General features: G+C 41.0%; 1 protein-coding gene across 2 annotated transcripts in view; it reads left to right on the top strand.

Annotated features, from left to right (window-relative positions):
- RGS14 (regulator of G protein signaling 14) overlaps positions 1-13249 on the top strand; it is a 164928-nt gene that overhangs the window by 138310 nt on the left and 13369 nt on the right. For both annotated transcript variants that reach the window (XM_040405553.1, XM_040405545.1), the window contains 2 exons: positions 7218-7270; positions 10130-10298. In XM_040405553.1, coding sequence (XP_040261487.1) covers positions 7218-7270; positions 10130-10298 — 222 coding nt within the window. The remainder of the gene's footprint in view (positions 1-7217; positions 7271-10129; positions 10299-13249) is intronic.

Here is a 13249-nt window from a genome sequence, read left to right as displayed (position 1 = left end):
TTATCAAACAGGCTATAACAATAAAACACGGATTATACAGGAAAATAACTGTTATCCCTTGACTCTGTTTTCCTATGACCAATCAAAAATATATGATATTAATATGATAAAATATTCAGCTCGGCAATCAGACTATGGAAAATAACTTTCCAAGGGTTTAGTCCTCGTTTCAAATAATGTCAGATCTTTCATTAGCAATATGCATCTTTGCCAAGGGAATAATCAGCATTATGGAGGCACCTAACACTATATATTCCCACAGTATGGGGACTCTTAGCTACATACCGAGAGAAATATCTTATTAATATCACGAGCAGTAAACAAAATATACGTTACTGGGTCAAAGGTAGACAGAGTTCAAATGGGACCAGTTCTGAAGAACTTTCCTAGTAATCCAAAAAAATAATCCAAGTTTCTTCTGGTAAAGTTTTCTTTTTGATTGAATGGATGGATGGAAGGATCTATGGCTTAATATGGATCCCTGGATCTCCCTAATGCTCTGTACACAAGTAATTATTCCCCCCTTATCTAAGAATCATCCCCTTTTAGATTAGGGATTCCTAATCAGGTAATGGTGGGTGTATTCGCATGCTAATAACACCATGATGTCATATTAACTCCTAATATGGTATAGAACAAATAATGAAATAATATAATATTGTCCATCTGCCTCCAGATGGCACTGCGGTACTGCAGATGAACATCACAACTTTTAAGCATTAAAACTAAATATCTAATAATATGTTCACATGACCTCCTTGACTTTTTTTAATATACATCATTGAGGAAGGTCTTTTCCTGACACTTTTAATTACCTATATCCTGGACTTGTTGGAGTTGGCTGTCTTCTCCTATCTTTTTGAAATATAGATTGACTTGATGAAAATTTTATATAACTGCTTTGATGCTTGGCATCAGAATTTGTACATTTCACTTATCTACATCCATGAATAACTATTGTTTTGAAATAACATTTACTCTTCTCAGAAATCCAATTAACATAAACGTACTTCAATGTTTCTGTACCTTCTACAATACCTTCTAAATGATAAATACATGGTATAATATCTATATAAATCAATACATTGTTACACATTGATAACACATTATATGAATTATTGATTAACATATGTTGTAAACTAAATATACCATACAGAGATATATATAATATAATTATGAATATATAAATTGAACCTCATACAGCAGGTGTGCCTCAAGGATATGAATCCTTATCACGTCATGGCTTATCCATGAAACAACCTTGTTCCCTCCAGACAGACATGTCTTAGGAAGTTGGTATACTCCCCATAGATAAACCCATATCCTTAACAATAACTTTTAAATACAATGTCCGTTTATGTTCACAATTATTTTTATATAAACTGAACTTGCATGAACTCATCTTGGCTTCCTCAGCCACATAATAGAACTTTGGTTCAGGCTGATTTTATTCTTAAAGGCAATGAGATGAGCATTCATTTTGGTTATAATGTCATTAGATAATATTGTATACGTATGAAATCGCACAACAAGTGTCACTATATGTGTGAATAACTTTAAAACGCTTTTACTTATCCAGGCCATTCTGAGATTGTTTTTTCGTCACATATTGTACTTCATGACACTGGTAAAAGGGAGTAAAAAAAATTCATTTTTACGTATTTAAAAAAAAAAAAAATTACCAAAATATTTTAAAAATTTGAAAATTTCCAAGTTTCAATATCTCCACTTCTATAATACATAGTAATACATCCAAAAATAGTTATTAATTTACATTCCCCATATGTATACTTTTATGTTTGGATCATTTTGGGAATACCATTTAATTTTTTGGGGACGTTACAAGGCTTAGACGTTTAGAAGCAAATCTTAAAATTTTTCAGAAAATTTCTAAAACCCACTTTTTCAGGACCAGTTCAGGTCTGAAGTCACTTTGTGAGGCTTACATAATAGAAACCACCCAAAAATGACCCCATTTTACAAACTACACCCCTCAAGGTATTTACAAACTTTGTTAACCCTTTATGTGTTCCACAAGAATTAATGGAAAATAGATATCAAATTTCAAAATTTTACTTTTTGGGCAGATTGTCCATTTGAATAAATTTTTTCCAGTTACAAAGCAAGGGTTAACAGCCAAACAAAACTCAATATTTATGGCCCTGATTCTATAGTTTACAGTAACACCCCATATGTGGTCGTAAACTGCTGTACGGCCACACGGCAAGGCGCAGAAGGAAAGTAATGCCATACGTTTTTGGAAGGCAGATTGCAGACAGTTTTTTTGACACCATGTCCCATTTGAAGCCCCCCTGATGCACCCCTAGAGTAGAAACTCCAAAAAAGTGACCCCATTTTAGAAACTACACCTCTCAAGGTATGCAAAACTGATTTTACTAAATTTGTTAACCTTTTAGGTGTTCCACAAGAATTAATGGAAAATAGAGATAAAACTTCAAAATTTAACTTTTTTGGCAGATTTTCCATAAAAAAATTTTTTTTTCCAGTTACAAAACAAGGGTCAACAGCCAGACAAAACTCAATATTTATGGCCGTGATCCTGTAGTTTACAAAAACACCCCATATGTGCTCGTAAACTGCTGTAAGGGCACATGGCAGGGCGCAGAAGGAAAGGAATGCCATATTTTGCTGGACTGTTTTTTTTTACACCATGTCACATTTAAAGCCCCCCTGATGCACCCCTAGAGTAGAAACTCCTCAAAAAAATTACCCCATTTTGGAAACTATGGGATAGGGTGGAAGTTTATTTGGTACTATTTTAGGGTACATATGATTTTTGGTTGCTCAATATTACACTTTTTGTGAGGCAAGGTAATAAGAAATAGCTGTTTTGGCACCGTTTTTATTTTTTGTTACTTACAACATTCATCTGACAGGTTAGATCATGTGGTATTTTTTATAGAGCAGGTTATTACGGATGCGGCTATACCTAATATGTCTACTTTTTTTTAATGTAAGTTTTACACAATTATTTCATTTTTGAAACAACAAAAATCATGTTTTAGTGTCTCCATAGTCCGAGAGCCATAGTTTTTCCAGTTTTTTGGCGATTATCTTAGGTAGGGTGTGGCATGATTTTTTCGGGATGAGATGACTGTTTTATTGGCACTATTTTGGGGTGCTATTACACTTTTTGTGATGTAAGGTGACAAACACCGTTGTTTTTTTTTTTTACGGTATTCACCTGAGGGGTTAGGTCATGTGATATTTTTTATAGAGCAGGTTATTACGGATGCTGCGATACCTAATATGCGTAGGTAGGTAGGTTTCCTTTTTTTTTACCCAGACCCACTTGGTTCTTGAAGATCCAGTGGGTCTGATGTCTGTATAATACAGTACAGTACACTATATAGTGTACTGCACTGTATTTTCACTTTACACTTAGTCTATTCAGACTTCTGCTTTAGCCTGTGAAGGCGTCCGGTTGCCATGGTAACCATCACCCGCTGCCACAACAGAGCGGGGGCTGAAAAGGCACAGCAGCCCCCGATGGGAGAGTGAGGGAGCTCCCTCCCTGTTAACCCCTTCCATGCAGCGGTTCCTACGGACCACGGGATGGAAGGGGTTAAACGGCTGACATCACAGCACAGATATCAGCCGTTTCAAGCAGAGTGTCAGCAATGTGCTGATACTCTGCTTGCTAACTGCTCGGTCATCCTGAAAATTAGAGGGGGCGGACGGGATGATCGCACGCCCAAAGCCCAGCACCGCCCGCAACTCCCCCCATGCACCGCTTGCTGGCAGATAATGAGGGTTACAGGGGGGGGGGGTAAAATTTAAAATTTAGGTCATTTTGAAGTTTCTGATCCCCGCGGTCGCAGACCGCAGGGATCAGAAACTTCCGACAGCGCTGCAAACCGCAGGTCTGAATAGACCTGCGGTTTGCAGCGGTCGCCGATACGGGGGGGTCACAGGACTCCCCTCGGCATTGTCCCAGGGTGCCTGCTGATTGATTTCAGCAGGCACCCAGTTCCGATCACCCCCTGCCGCACGGCGGTGATCGGAAATACTCATGACATACCGGTACGTCATGTGTCCCCAAGAGGTTAAGAGTACTAGTACTTGTTTTGTGGCGGCAGTTGCAATGAAGGAATGTAGGAATGTAGGTGTAGGAATGCCAGAGTGGTGTAAGGTGGCCTAAATGTCCCTTTAAGTGTACTTGTGCATGTGTCACGGTGCTCCTACTTGGATACGCTGGACCCCAGGCGTTGGCCCCAAAGCAATGAAAGGGGGGTTGTTGATGAAGGGAATGATGAAATAAATTAAGTCCAGACCTTGTGATGAAGTTCAATAGCAGCTTTACTTGAATAAACATTTCTCCAACAGTTTCAGGCTTTGTTTTGGTTCCCAGCAGGCTTTAGAATTAACCATGGCAGGCAAACAAACTCAACTCTGCTACATCAGTTGCTCTCTGGCTCTGCTATGCTGATAGGCTAACTGAATGACTTCTGTTAAGTCCTCTTCTCCATGTTGTTTCAAGGACTATTCTGGGATGACCCTCCTCATCAGTGGCTCCAACTGCCAAGGCAGTTGGTACACCACCACTGCGGGGCTAAACATGAAGGAAGTGCTTGACACACTTCCCAAATGCTGAATGGTTGTTCGGGGTGCAGGCAGTCCTGGGATGAGAGGCTCCGGTTGGGGTTTGTCACCGAAACATAGCACTCCCCCTGCGGTCTCCCGCAGGTATGTCACACGTACAGCTGCTGCCAGCTGTGCTGCCACTGGAACAAGGGGCTTAGCTAGAAGATTCACCCCAGAAGCAAAGGGGCCTTTTGAAGACACATTCGGGATGTTTTCGACTTGTTCCCCTTTGTACAGGCTGTTCCGGGCCTGCGGTAAATAAGGACGTTTTACGGAGCGGCGGTTGACAAAAAGCTCCGTCCCAGTCTCATCATATTGAATAAATCCTGTACCTCTTTCTACAGAAAACCAGACCACGGTCCCGGTCCTTCGCTCCAGTACTGGATCGTGGTGCAGAGGTCGGTCCAACAACTGGACCACCCAGTTCTCAATGGCCCTGCGGTAGTCCCAGGTGTTGAAGGCGTAGGCCGTGACTTTCTGGGGCACTATTGGATTCAGGCTGTTGTAGGCCTCGCTCTTCCTGGGCAGCAGAGTGGTAACTCCTGCCGCCTCCGCTGGGCCAGCCGGCTCAGAGGAGGCTCCGGACCCAGGTTTGGGTCTCCAGACTATCTGCAACACCTGGATCTCCTGTAGGTCGTTGCACAGGCCAGGCAAGTCAGTCCCATAAACCATCTCGTTCCTGTTGGGCTTTGGCACCCCCATCTTATCTTCTTTCCGAGCCATCCCTACTTGTGAAGAAGGAGGGGCTTTTGGGGAGGAATCTCCACTTACCTTCTCTTTGAGGTTGTTCCCTGTGGGCAGGGATGGATTTTCGCGCTCTAGATGGGGGCGTTCCTTTAATTTCCCGCTCTGACTGTGCAAGAAGAAGCTGCGCCATCAAAGTTAAAGATGGCTGACTAACCCTTCGGACGCCAGCGTGCACAGTTTTGTGCCTGCCACTCCACAGCAAATTCGATAAAGTCATTCTTGAAGTGGTTTTTGTAAATCATATAGGCAGTATAATCCAAGGGCACACAGATTTATCCTGGTCAGATCCTGTTCTGTGGGCTTTGTGGTACAAGGACACACATGTAAATCCTGTTTGTGATGCCAAAATTTGCAGCAGGCGCCTCCCCTCAGGGCCCTTTAAGAGTACTAGTTCTTGTTTTGTGACGCCAGTTGCAATGAAGCAACAAGGGCACAGGGCCCCTTTGAGTGATATTGTGGATGGTACCCAGGTGTAGGAATGCCAGAGTGGTGTAAGGGGGCCTAAATCTCCCTTAAGTTTACTTGTGAACATGTCACGATGCTTCTACCTGGAAACGCTGGACCCCAGGCGTTGGCCCCGAAGCAATGAAAGGGGGGTGCTGAAATAAATTGAGTCCAGACCTTGTGATGACGTTTAATAACAGCTTTACTTGAATAAACGTTTCTCCAACAGTTTCAGGCTTTGTTTTGGTTCCCAGCAGGCTTTAGCATTAACTCTGGCAGGTAAACAAACTCAACTCTCCTACATCAGCTCTGCTATGTTGACAGGCTGACTGAATAACTTATTTTTAGCTGTCTGCTGCAACTTCTCTCTTTGTAGTCTGACTCTAGCTTAATCCAGGGAAAACTGCTCCTCGCTTCAGAGGCTACAAGCTGTGGCCTTCACATCCAGCAGAGCTGAAGGTGCTCTAGCTGGCTTGGGCAAGGCATGTCCAGCAGGGACCTGCACCTGCTGCACACCCTCCCTTGGAAGGGGGTAAGCTGAACTGACTCTAACTAGAACTCCACTCTTCCTTAGAGAGAGTGTTAGAATGGAAAGAAGGGTTCCATTGTCTCTAACTGTAGCTCTGCCATGCTTGCTGCCACCTACTGGTGAACCAGGTACATTACATGAACATATACAGCTGCAAAGAAATAGGAAATGCACAATGTGGAGCACTTGGAATAAATGCATAGTTTAAATATTAACATACACAGATAGAAACAGGGTGTAGGAGTGGTAATCCCACTCGGGGGCGTTACAGAAGCTATTGAATAATCATCCAATTAAACATCTTTTACACAAGCGAGGTGCGATGCGTGAAGCAAACATATAGCATCCGGACTGAATCCTGACCCATTCATTTTAATTGGTCTGTGTTTTTCTCACATCATTTCTGCTTCTAGGAAAAATTGCAGCATGTTATATTAGCAAACTGTGCATTTCTCACACAACCTTGGCTCCATAGAAGTGAATGGGGTTTGTGTGAAAACGGAAGGCATCCAGATGCAATGCGTTTTTCAGTGATGGCTGCTAGGAGATTTAGTTTGTAATTCTTCAGTTTTTCTTTACGAGCATCAAAAACTGATTGCATCTGCGCTGAATAAACTGAAACATTGCATGCAATCGCAGTCAAGACTGACTGAACTTGCTTGCAAAACCATTAATTTTTCCTAAAAAGATCCTGAAACAATCCGTATCATTTGTGTGAAAGAGGTCTTATACTTCTTTTAATGCAAACCCATTGCTGTTTTTCATATAGATTTTTAGAGATAACCATCATAATAGTATAATGGCTGCAAGAACATTAAATTGTATGTAAGTCACTGTCTCCATGATGATGCTGGAAAACGCAAATAGAATCTTTTTATATATAAATTTACAGATACAAATGATGCCACAAATGCTGCAGAAAGTACAGCAGAACCACAGACTAAGGTGAGTCTTATGGATAGAGTCATAGGAACTTTCTGTATACATGTATTATAATCATAATTAATACTACAAATAAATATGTATTCACATGAATATGTGAATCAGTTCTTATACATAATTAATGTTAACCCCTTCCTGCATAATAACTTTCATTTATGTCACTGTGATCACATTAATGATTGTCGAGCTTCTTGTTTTATGTTCACTTCAGCATCAAAATCGCAAAGTCAGGGGCTGGCAGATTTATACTTGCTAGAATTAGGCTGTGGGTTATACTTTAAAAGATGCCTGTGGACAGAAAACAATTTAATGTCATGTACTTTTTGAGGCAGCATGTTTGATAGTAGAGTACAAAATGGAGGTAGGTGCACAAAATGGAGGGAGGTACACATTCTGTTGGAAACACTGTCATAGGTCCAGAATAGTATCCAATTACAATAACTGAGTAATCCAAATGATGTGATGAAAAATACAGTAATCATAACTTTACTGGAGCTCCAATGTCACTTGGCAAAAACAGCAGAGATTTTTTGGACAGAAATGTTCTGATCAGGGTAACACACATTTTCTCTCCATGACTGTGTAGATTAAAAGGGTTTTCCGGGAGTTTTATACTGATGACCTACCCTCTGCATAGCTCCTTAGTATCTGATTGATGTAGGTCCATCTCTGACACCTAGGACCCTCGCTGATCAGCAGTGGCATGCGGATTTCTCTCAGCCAGCCAAGCACAGCGCTGTACAATGTATAAAAGAAAAAACTAAGATGGTGTGTTCACCTGGCTATAATTAGTGTCCCCCAGAATTAATAATGCCCCCATTAGCACCCCCCAGAATAGTACCTCCATTAGAGCCCCCCAGTAATATTAAAGCCCCCACTGGTGCCCCCAGTAATAGTAATGCCGCCATGAGTGTCCCCATTAATAGTAATACCCCCATTAGTGCCCCCCAGAATTATTAATGTCCTTATTAGTGCCCCCTAATATTAATAATGCCCCCTTTTCTGCTTGTGTAAAACAAAAAAAAAGAACTCACCTCATCCATTTAATCGCAAAGCAGTGAACACTCGCTGCTCACTGCAATCTCAGGCCATGACTTGCGCTCCAGCATGATGGCGTTTTGCAGGTTCTGCTGCTTCCAGTCAATGCTGTGAAACATCATTACGCTGGAGCGCAGGTCCTGACCCCGGTGCCATCAAATGGATGATGTGAGGTTTTTTTTCTTTTTCTTAACACAAGTGGGGGGAGAGTTAAAGACTGTACTAATGAGCGCTCCACAATGGAAGTGCTTATTAGTAACAGTCCATACAGGGGCGTAACTAGAGTTCTATGGGACCCAGGGCAAACTTTGAATTGGGGCCCCCCGCGAGCCTCCGGTCCTCCCACGAGCCTCTGCCCCTACCTCCCCTCCGTATGAAGCCATACAATAAAAAATAATAATACTCTAGTCACTAGAGTATTTTTTTTTTATGTATGGCACACACTGGCTTCATATGAGGGATGGGGTGGAGATGAATGATGATCAGTTGTGCCGTGCGGCAGTGTGTCTGAATTCAGAAAGGAGGGGGGGCCCGCGCCCGCCATATGTGAGCAGCCAGGGGCAGAAAATAATGAGGGGGCAAAATGAAAATGAAATTTAAAATATATAGAGGACGTGGGGACAAAATGAAATATAGTGAGACTCTTACTATATTTCATTTTGCCCCCACCCACTCCCTCTATACATAACATTTTTGGCCCACAGAGCATTTCTTTTTCATTTGCCCCGGGCCCCTCATTATTTGCTGCCCCTGGCTGCCCTGTTATAGCTGGCGCGGGGGCTTCTGAATTCAGACACACTGACTCACAGCACCACTGATCATCATTCATGTCCCCCCCCGTAAAGCCGGACGCCAGTGTGTGCCATTTTTTACATATAAAAAAACAAAAAACTACCTACTCTTGTTTGTTCCGCACTTCTCACTTGAGGGCTGAAGCGGCCGGCAGGCTCGTCATTCCTGGCTGCTGTGATGGTAACCTATAGGTATTGTCTGACCTTTTCACAGGCATTACAACGTGTAAAGGTCTGATATTCACTACAGGTTAGCTACCTCCAGTAGGTGGCACTATAAAGACAACTTTGTTTCAAAAGGAAGGGACCAAATCTGCATATCAGCTCTGAAGCTGTCTGCAAGGATAAACAGTATCCCTTGAGCCCCATTAGTGAACATGTACATCACTATTAATTACATAATGGTATATAAGCAATATTTATTCCTTTTATTGTAGCAAATGTTCAATGTAGGCACTCATGCTTGCCCCCAGTATTCCACCACTGTGTGCTGACACAGATGATGCCAAACTGTGCTATCAGAGGATTTCCACCCAAAATAGATTTCCATACATTGAGTCACAAGGTAGAATAGTAGCTAAAGTTTGGTAGTTATATTGTCATTACTTGCAGAGATCCTGGCATTTTTCTATTTTGCGGCAGCTGCATATATTGCCCAAGTGACTTTAGGAAGCACAAATATATTAGAAAAATTTGAATATCTCTGTAAGTAAAATAAATATCTTTACCTAAAGGCCGCTCATTTATCTTAATGGTGGCAGATTTAAAATTTTAAGTGTAAATCCACTTTAATCTTAAGTATCAGATATTGTCGTAGACTTGCATGGACATACTGTATATGTATATTTCATGTTCTATAGCACTATTCTAATCCAAACCAATATGCTAGCTCCGTATTGATGTTATATTTAGAGTCCACATGAAGAAAGCTTATGGCAAACATAGAATAGAGATACATACTGTACTCCCATAATGCACATAAGTAGCTGCTGTACTGCAGGGACAGTACTAATGATCATTATATGTCATACAGAAAGAATCTGTAAAGGAAAAACTGGTTGAATTGCGTGCTCCAAGGTTAAACCTTCATCACTGGACACAGAAAGATGCTACTCATGATCATCATGCATCACTGGTACACAGGCGTAGTGGAATAAGACCAGACAAAGAGAAGATTTATCGACATAACCAGGATATTGAAGGTATAAACATGTTTACTGCTTTGTAGACTAGTCTATTACTTTGTAGTACCACGTAGACTATGCTCAATAGGTTCTTTGAAAAGAGAATAAAATTAATCTATAAATCTATAAATGTGTACCTCTATTAAATGTACTTCTATGCTACAATATATTGCTATGTTTCTACCATATTCAAGATATGCGGTTACTTAACTCCTTAAGGACCAGGCCATTTTTTGCAAATCTGACCAGTGTCACTTTATGTGGTGATAACTTTAAAACGCTTTGACTTATCCAGGCCATTCTAAGATAGTTTTTTTTTGTCACATATTGTACTTCATGACACTGGTAAAATGGAGTAAACAAAATTCATTTTTATTTATAAAAAAATACCAAATTTACAAAACATTTGAAAAAATTAGCAAATTTTTAAGTTTCAATACATAGTAATACCTCTAAAAATTGTTATTATTTTACATTCCCCATATGTCTACTTCATGTTTGGATCATTTTGGGAATGACATTTTATTTTTTGGGGATGTTACAAGGCTTAGAAGTTTAGAAGCAAATTTAGAAATTTTTCATAAATTTTCAAAAACCCACTTTTTAAGGACCAGTTCAGGTCTGAAGTCACTTAGTGAGGCTTACATAATAGAAACCACCTAAAAATGACCGCATTCTAGAAACTACACCCCTCAAGGTATTCAAAACTGATTTTACAAACATCGTTTACCCTTTAGGTGTTCCACAAGAGTTTTTGGCAAATGGAGATGAAATGTAAGAATTTTAATTTATTGGCTAATTTTCCATTTTAATCCATTTTTTCCAGTAACAAAGCAAGGGTTAACAGCCAAACCAAACTCAATATTTATTGCCTCGATTCTGTAGTTTGCATTAACACCCCTTATGTGGCTGTAAACTACTGTACAGGCACACGGAAGGGCATAGAGGGAAAGGCGCGCCATGTGGTTTTTAAAAAGCAGATTTTGCTGGACTGGTTTATTTACACCATGTCCCATTTGAAGCCCCTCTGATGCACTCCAAGAGTAGAAACTCCATAAAAGTGACCCCATTTTGGAAACTACGGGATAAGTTGGCAGTTTTGTTGAGACAATTTTTAGGGTACATATGATTTTTGGTTGCTCTATATTACATTTTTGTGAGGCAAGGTTACCAAAAATAGAAATTCTGAAATGTCATCTCCATTTGCCATAAACTGTTGAGGAACACCTAAAGGGTTAATAAAGTTTGTAAAATCAGTTTTGAATACCTTGAGGGGTGTAGTTTCTTAGATAGGGTCACTATTATGGAGTTTCTACTATAGGGGTGCGTCAGGGGTTCTTCAAATGGGATATGGTGCCCCCAAAAAAAGGCCATCAAAATCTGTCTTCCAGAAACCATACAGCGTTCCTTTCCTTCTGCGCCCTGCCGTTTGGTCATACAGCAGTTTACAACCACATATGGGGTGTTTCTGTAAACTGCAGAATCAGGGTAATAAATATTAAGTTTTGTTTAGCTGTTAACCCTTGCTTTGTTACTGGAAAAAAAGGGTTTAAAATGGAAAATTTGCCCAAAAATAGCTGTTTTGGCACAGTTTTTTATTTTTTTTATTTTTTTTAACGGTGTTCATCTGAGGGGTTAGGTCATGGGGTATTTTTATAGAGCAGATTCTTACGGACACGGCGATACCTAATATGTCTACTTTCTATTTATTTATTTATGTTTTACACTATATTATCCTTTTATAAACAAAAAAAATACATTAGTTTTTAGCCGATTATCTTAGGTAGGGGCTCATTTTTTGCGGGATGAGAGGATGGTTTTATTGGCACTATTTTGGGGGGCATATGACTTTTTGATCACTTGCTATTACACTATTTGTGATGTAAGGTGACAAAAAATAACTATTTTTGCCCCGTTTTTATTTAAGTTTATTTGACCGTGTTCATCTGAGGGGTTAGGTCATGGGGTATTTTTATAGAGCAGATTCTTACGGACGCGGCGATACCTAATATGTCTACTTTATTTATTTTAGTTTTGCAAAATAATATTTTTGAAAAATAAAATTGTTTTTTGTTTTAGTGTCTCAAGTCTGAGAACCATAGTTTTTTTTTTCCGATTGTCAGTGGCTAAATTGGGGAAGGGGAATATAAATTTAGTACTCCATGGAAGTGTGGTACTCCCTGAAGCAATCAATAATGCAGAGGCCCGGATGATCGGGGCACGTGTCACACTGAGTGGTGGTGTCCTTCCGTATCCCCCTCATGTGACACACTCTGCACCTTTTTTGGGTCCGTCCCTTCTTTCCAGTATGGGGGACCACAGCTGGAAAGTGTTGGTCAGGGACGATCCGGGCACCTCCAGTTCCCGAGGTACTCCGGTCTGCTCTTTCCTGGTCAGAAAAGATCAGGTCCTTGAGGATTGCCTCATAGAACTGAAGTAATTTCCCTGTGTTGCCAGCGCTCTGGGACAGCACAAAAGAGTTGTACAAGGCAACCTGTATCAAGTAGACCGCAACTTTTTTGTACCATGCCCGGGTTTTGCGCATGGCGTTACATGGATTGAGGACTTGATCAGAGAGATCAACTCCTCCCATATACCGATTGTAGTCAACGATACAATTGGGCTTGAGGATCGTTGCCGCGGTACCTCGCACAGGGACAGGGGTGATGCAGTTACCGTAATTTGTGGACAGTACAAGGACATCCCTCTTGTCCTTATATCTGACCAGCAACAGGTTTCCACTGGTAAGGGCACGGGTCTCACCCCTGGGGATAGGTACCTGGAGGGGGTGGGTAGAGAGGCCGCGTTAATTTTTCCGCACGGTCCCACAAACGGACGTGGATCTGGCGGCGAGGGACTGGAATAAGGGGATACTAGTATAAAAGTTATTCACGTACAGGTGGTAACCCTTATCTAGCAGTGGGTGCATAAGGTCCCACACAAGTTTCCCGCTAACACCCAGAGTGGGG

The sequence above is a fragment of the Bufo bufo genome, chromosome 1 (genome assembly GCF_905171765.1).
Source record: "Bufo bufo chromosome 1, aBufBuf1.1, whole genome shotgun sequence".
Lineage (NCBI taxonomy): Eukaryota > Metazoa > Chordata > Amphibia > Anura > Bufonidae > Bufo > Bufo bufo.
Note: the sequence above shows the minus strand (reverse complement) of the source record. Positions and strands in the feature narration are given on the sequence as shown.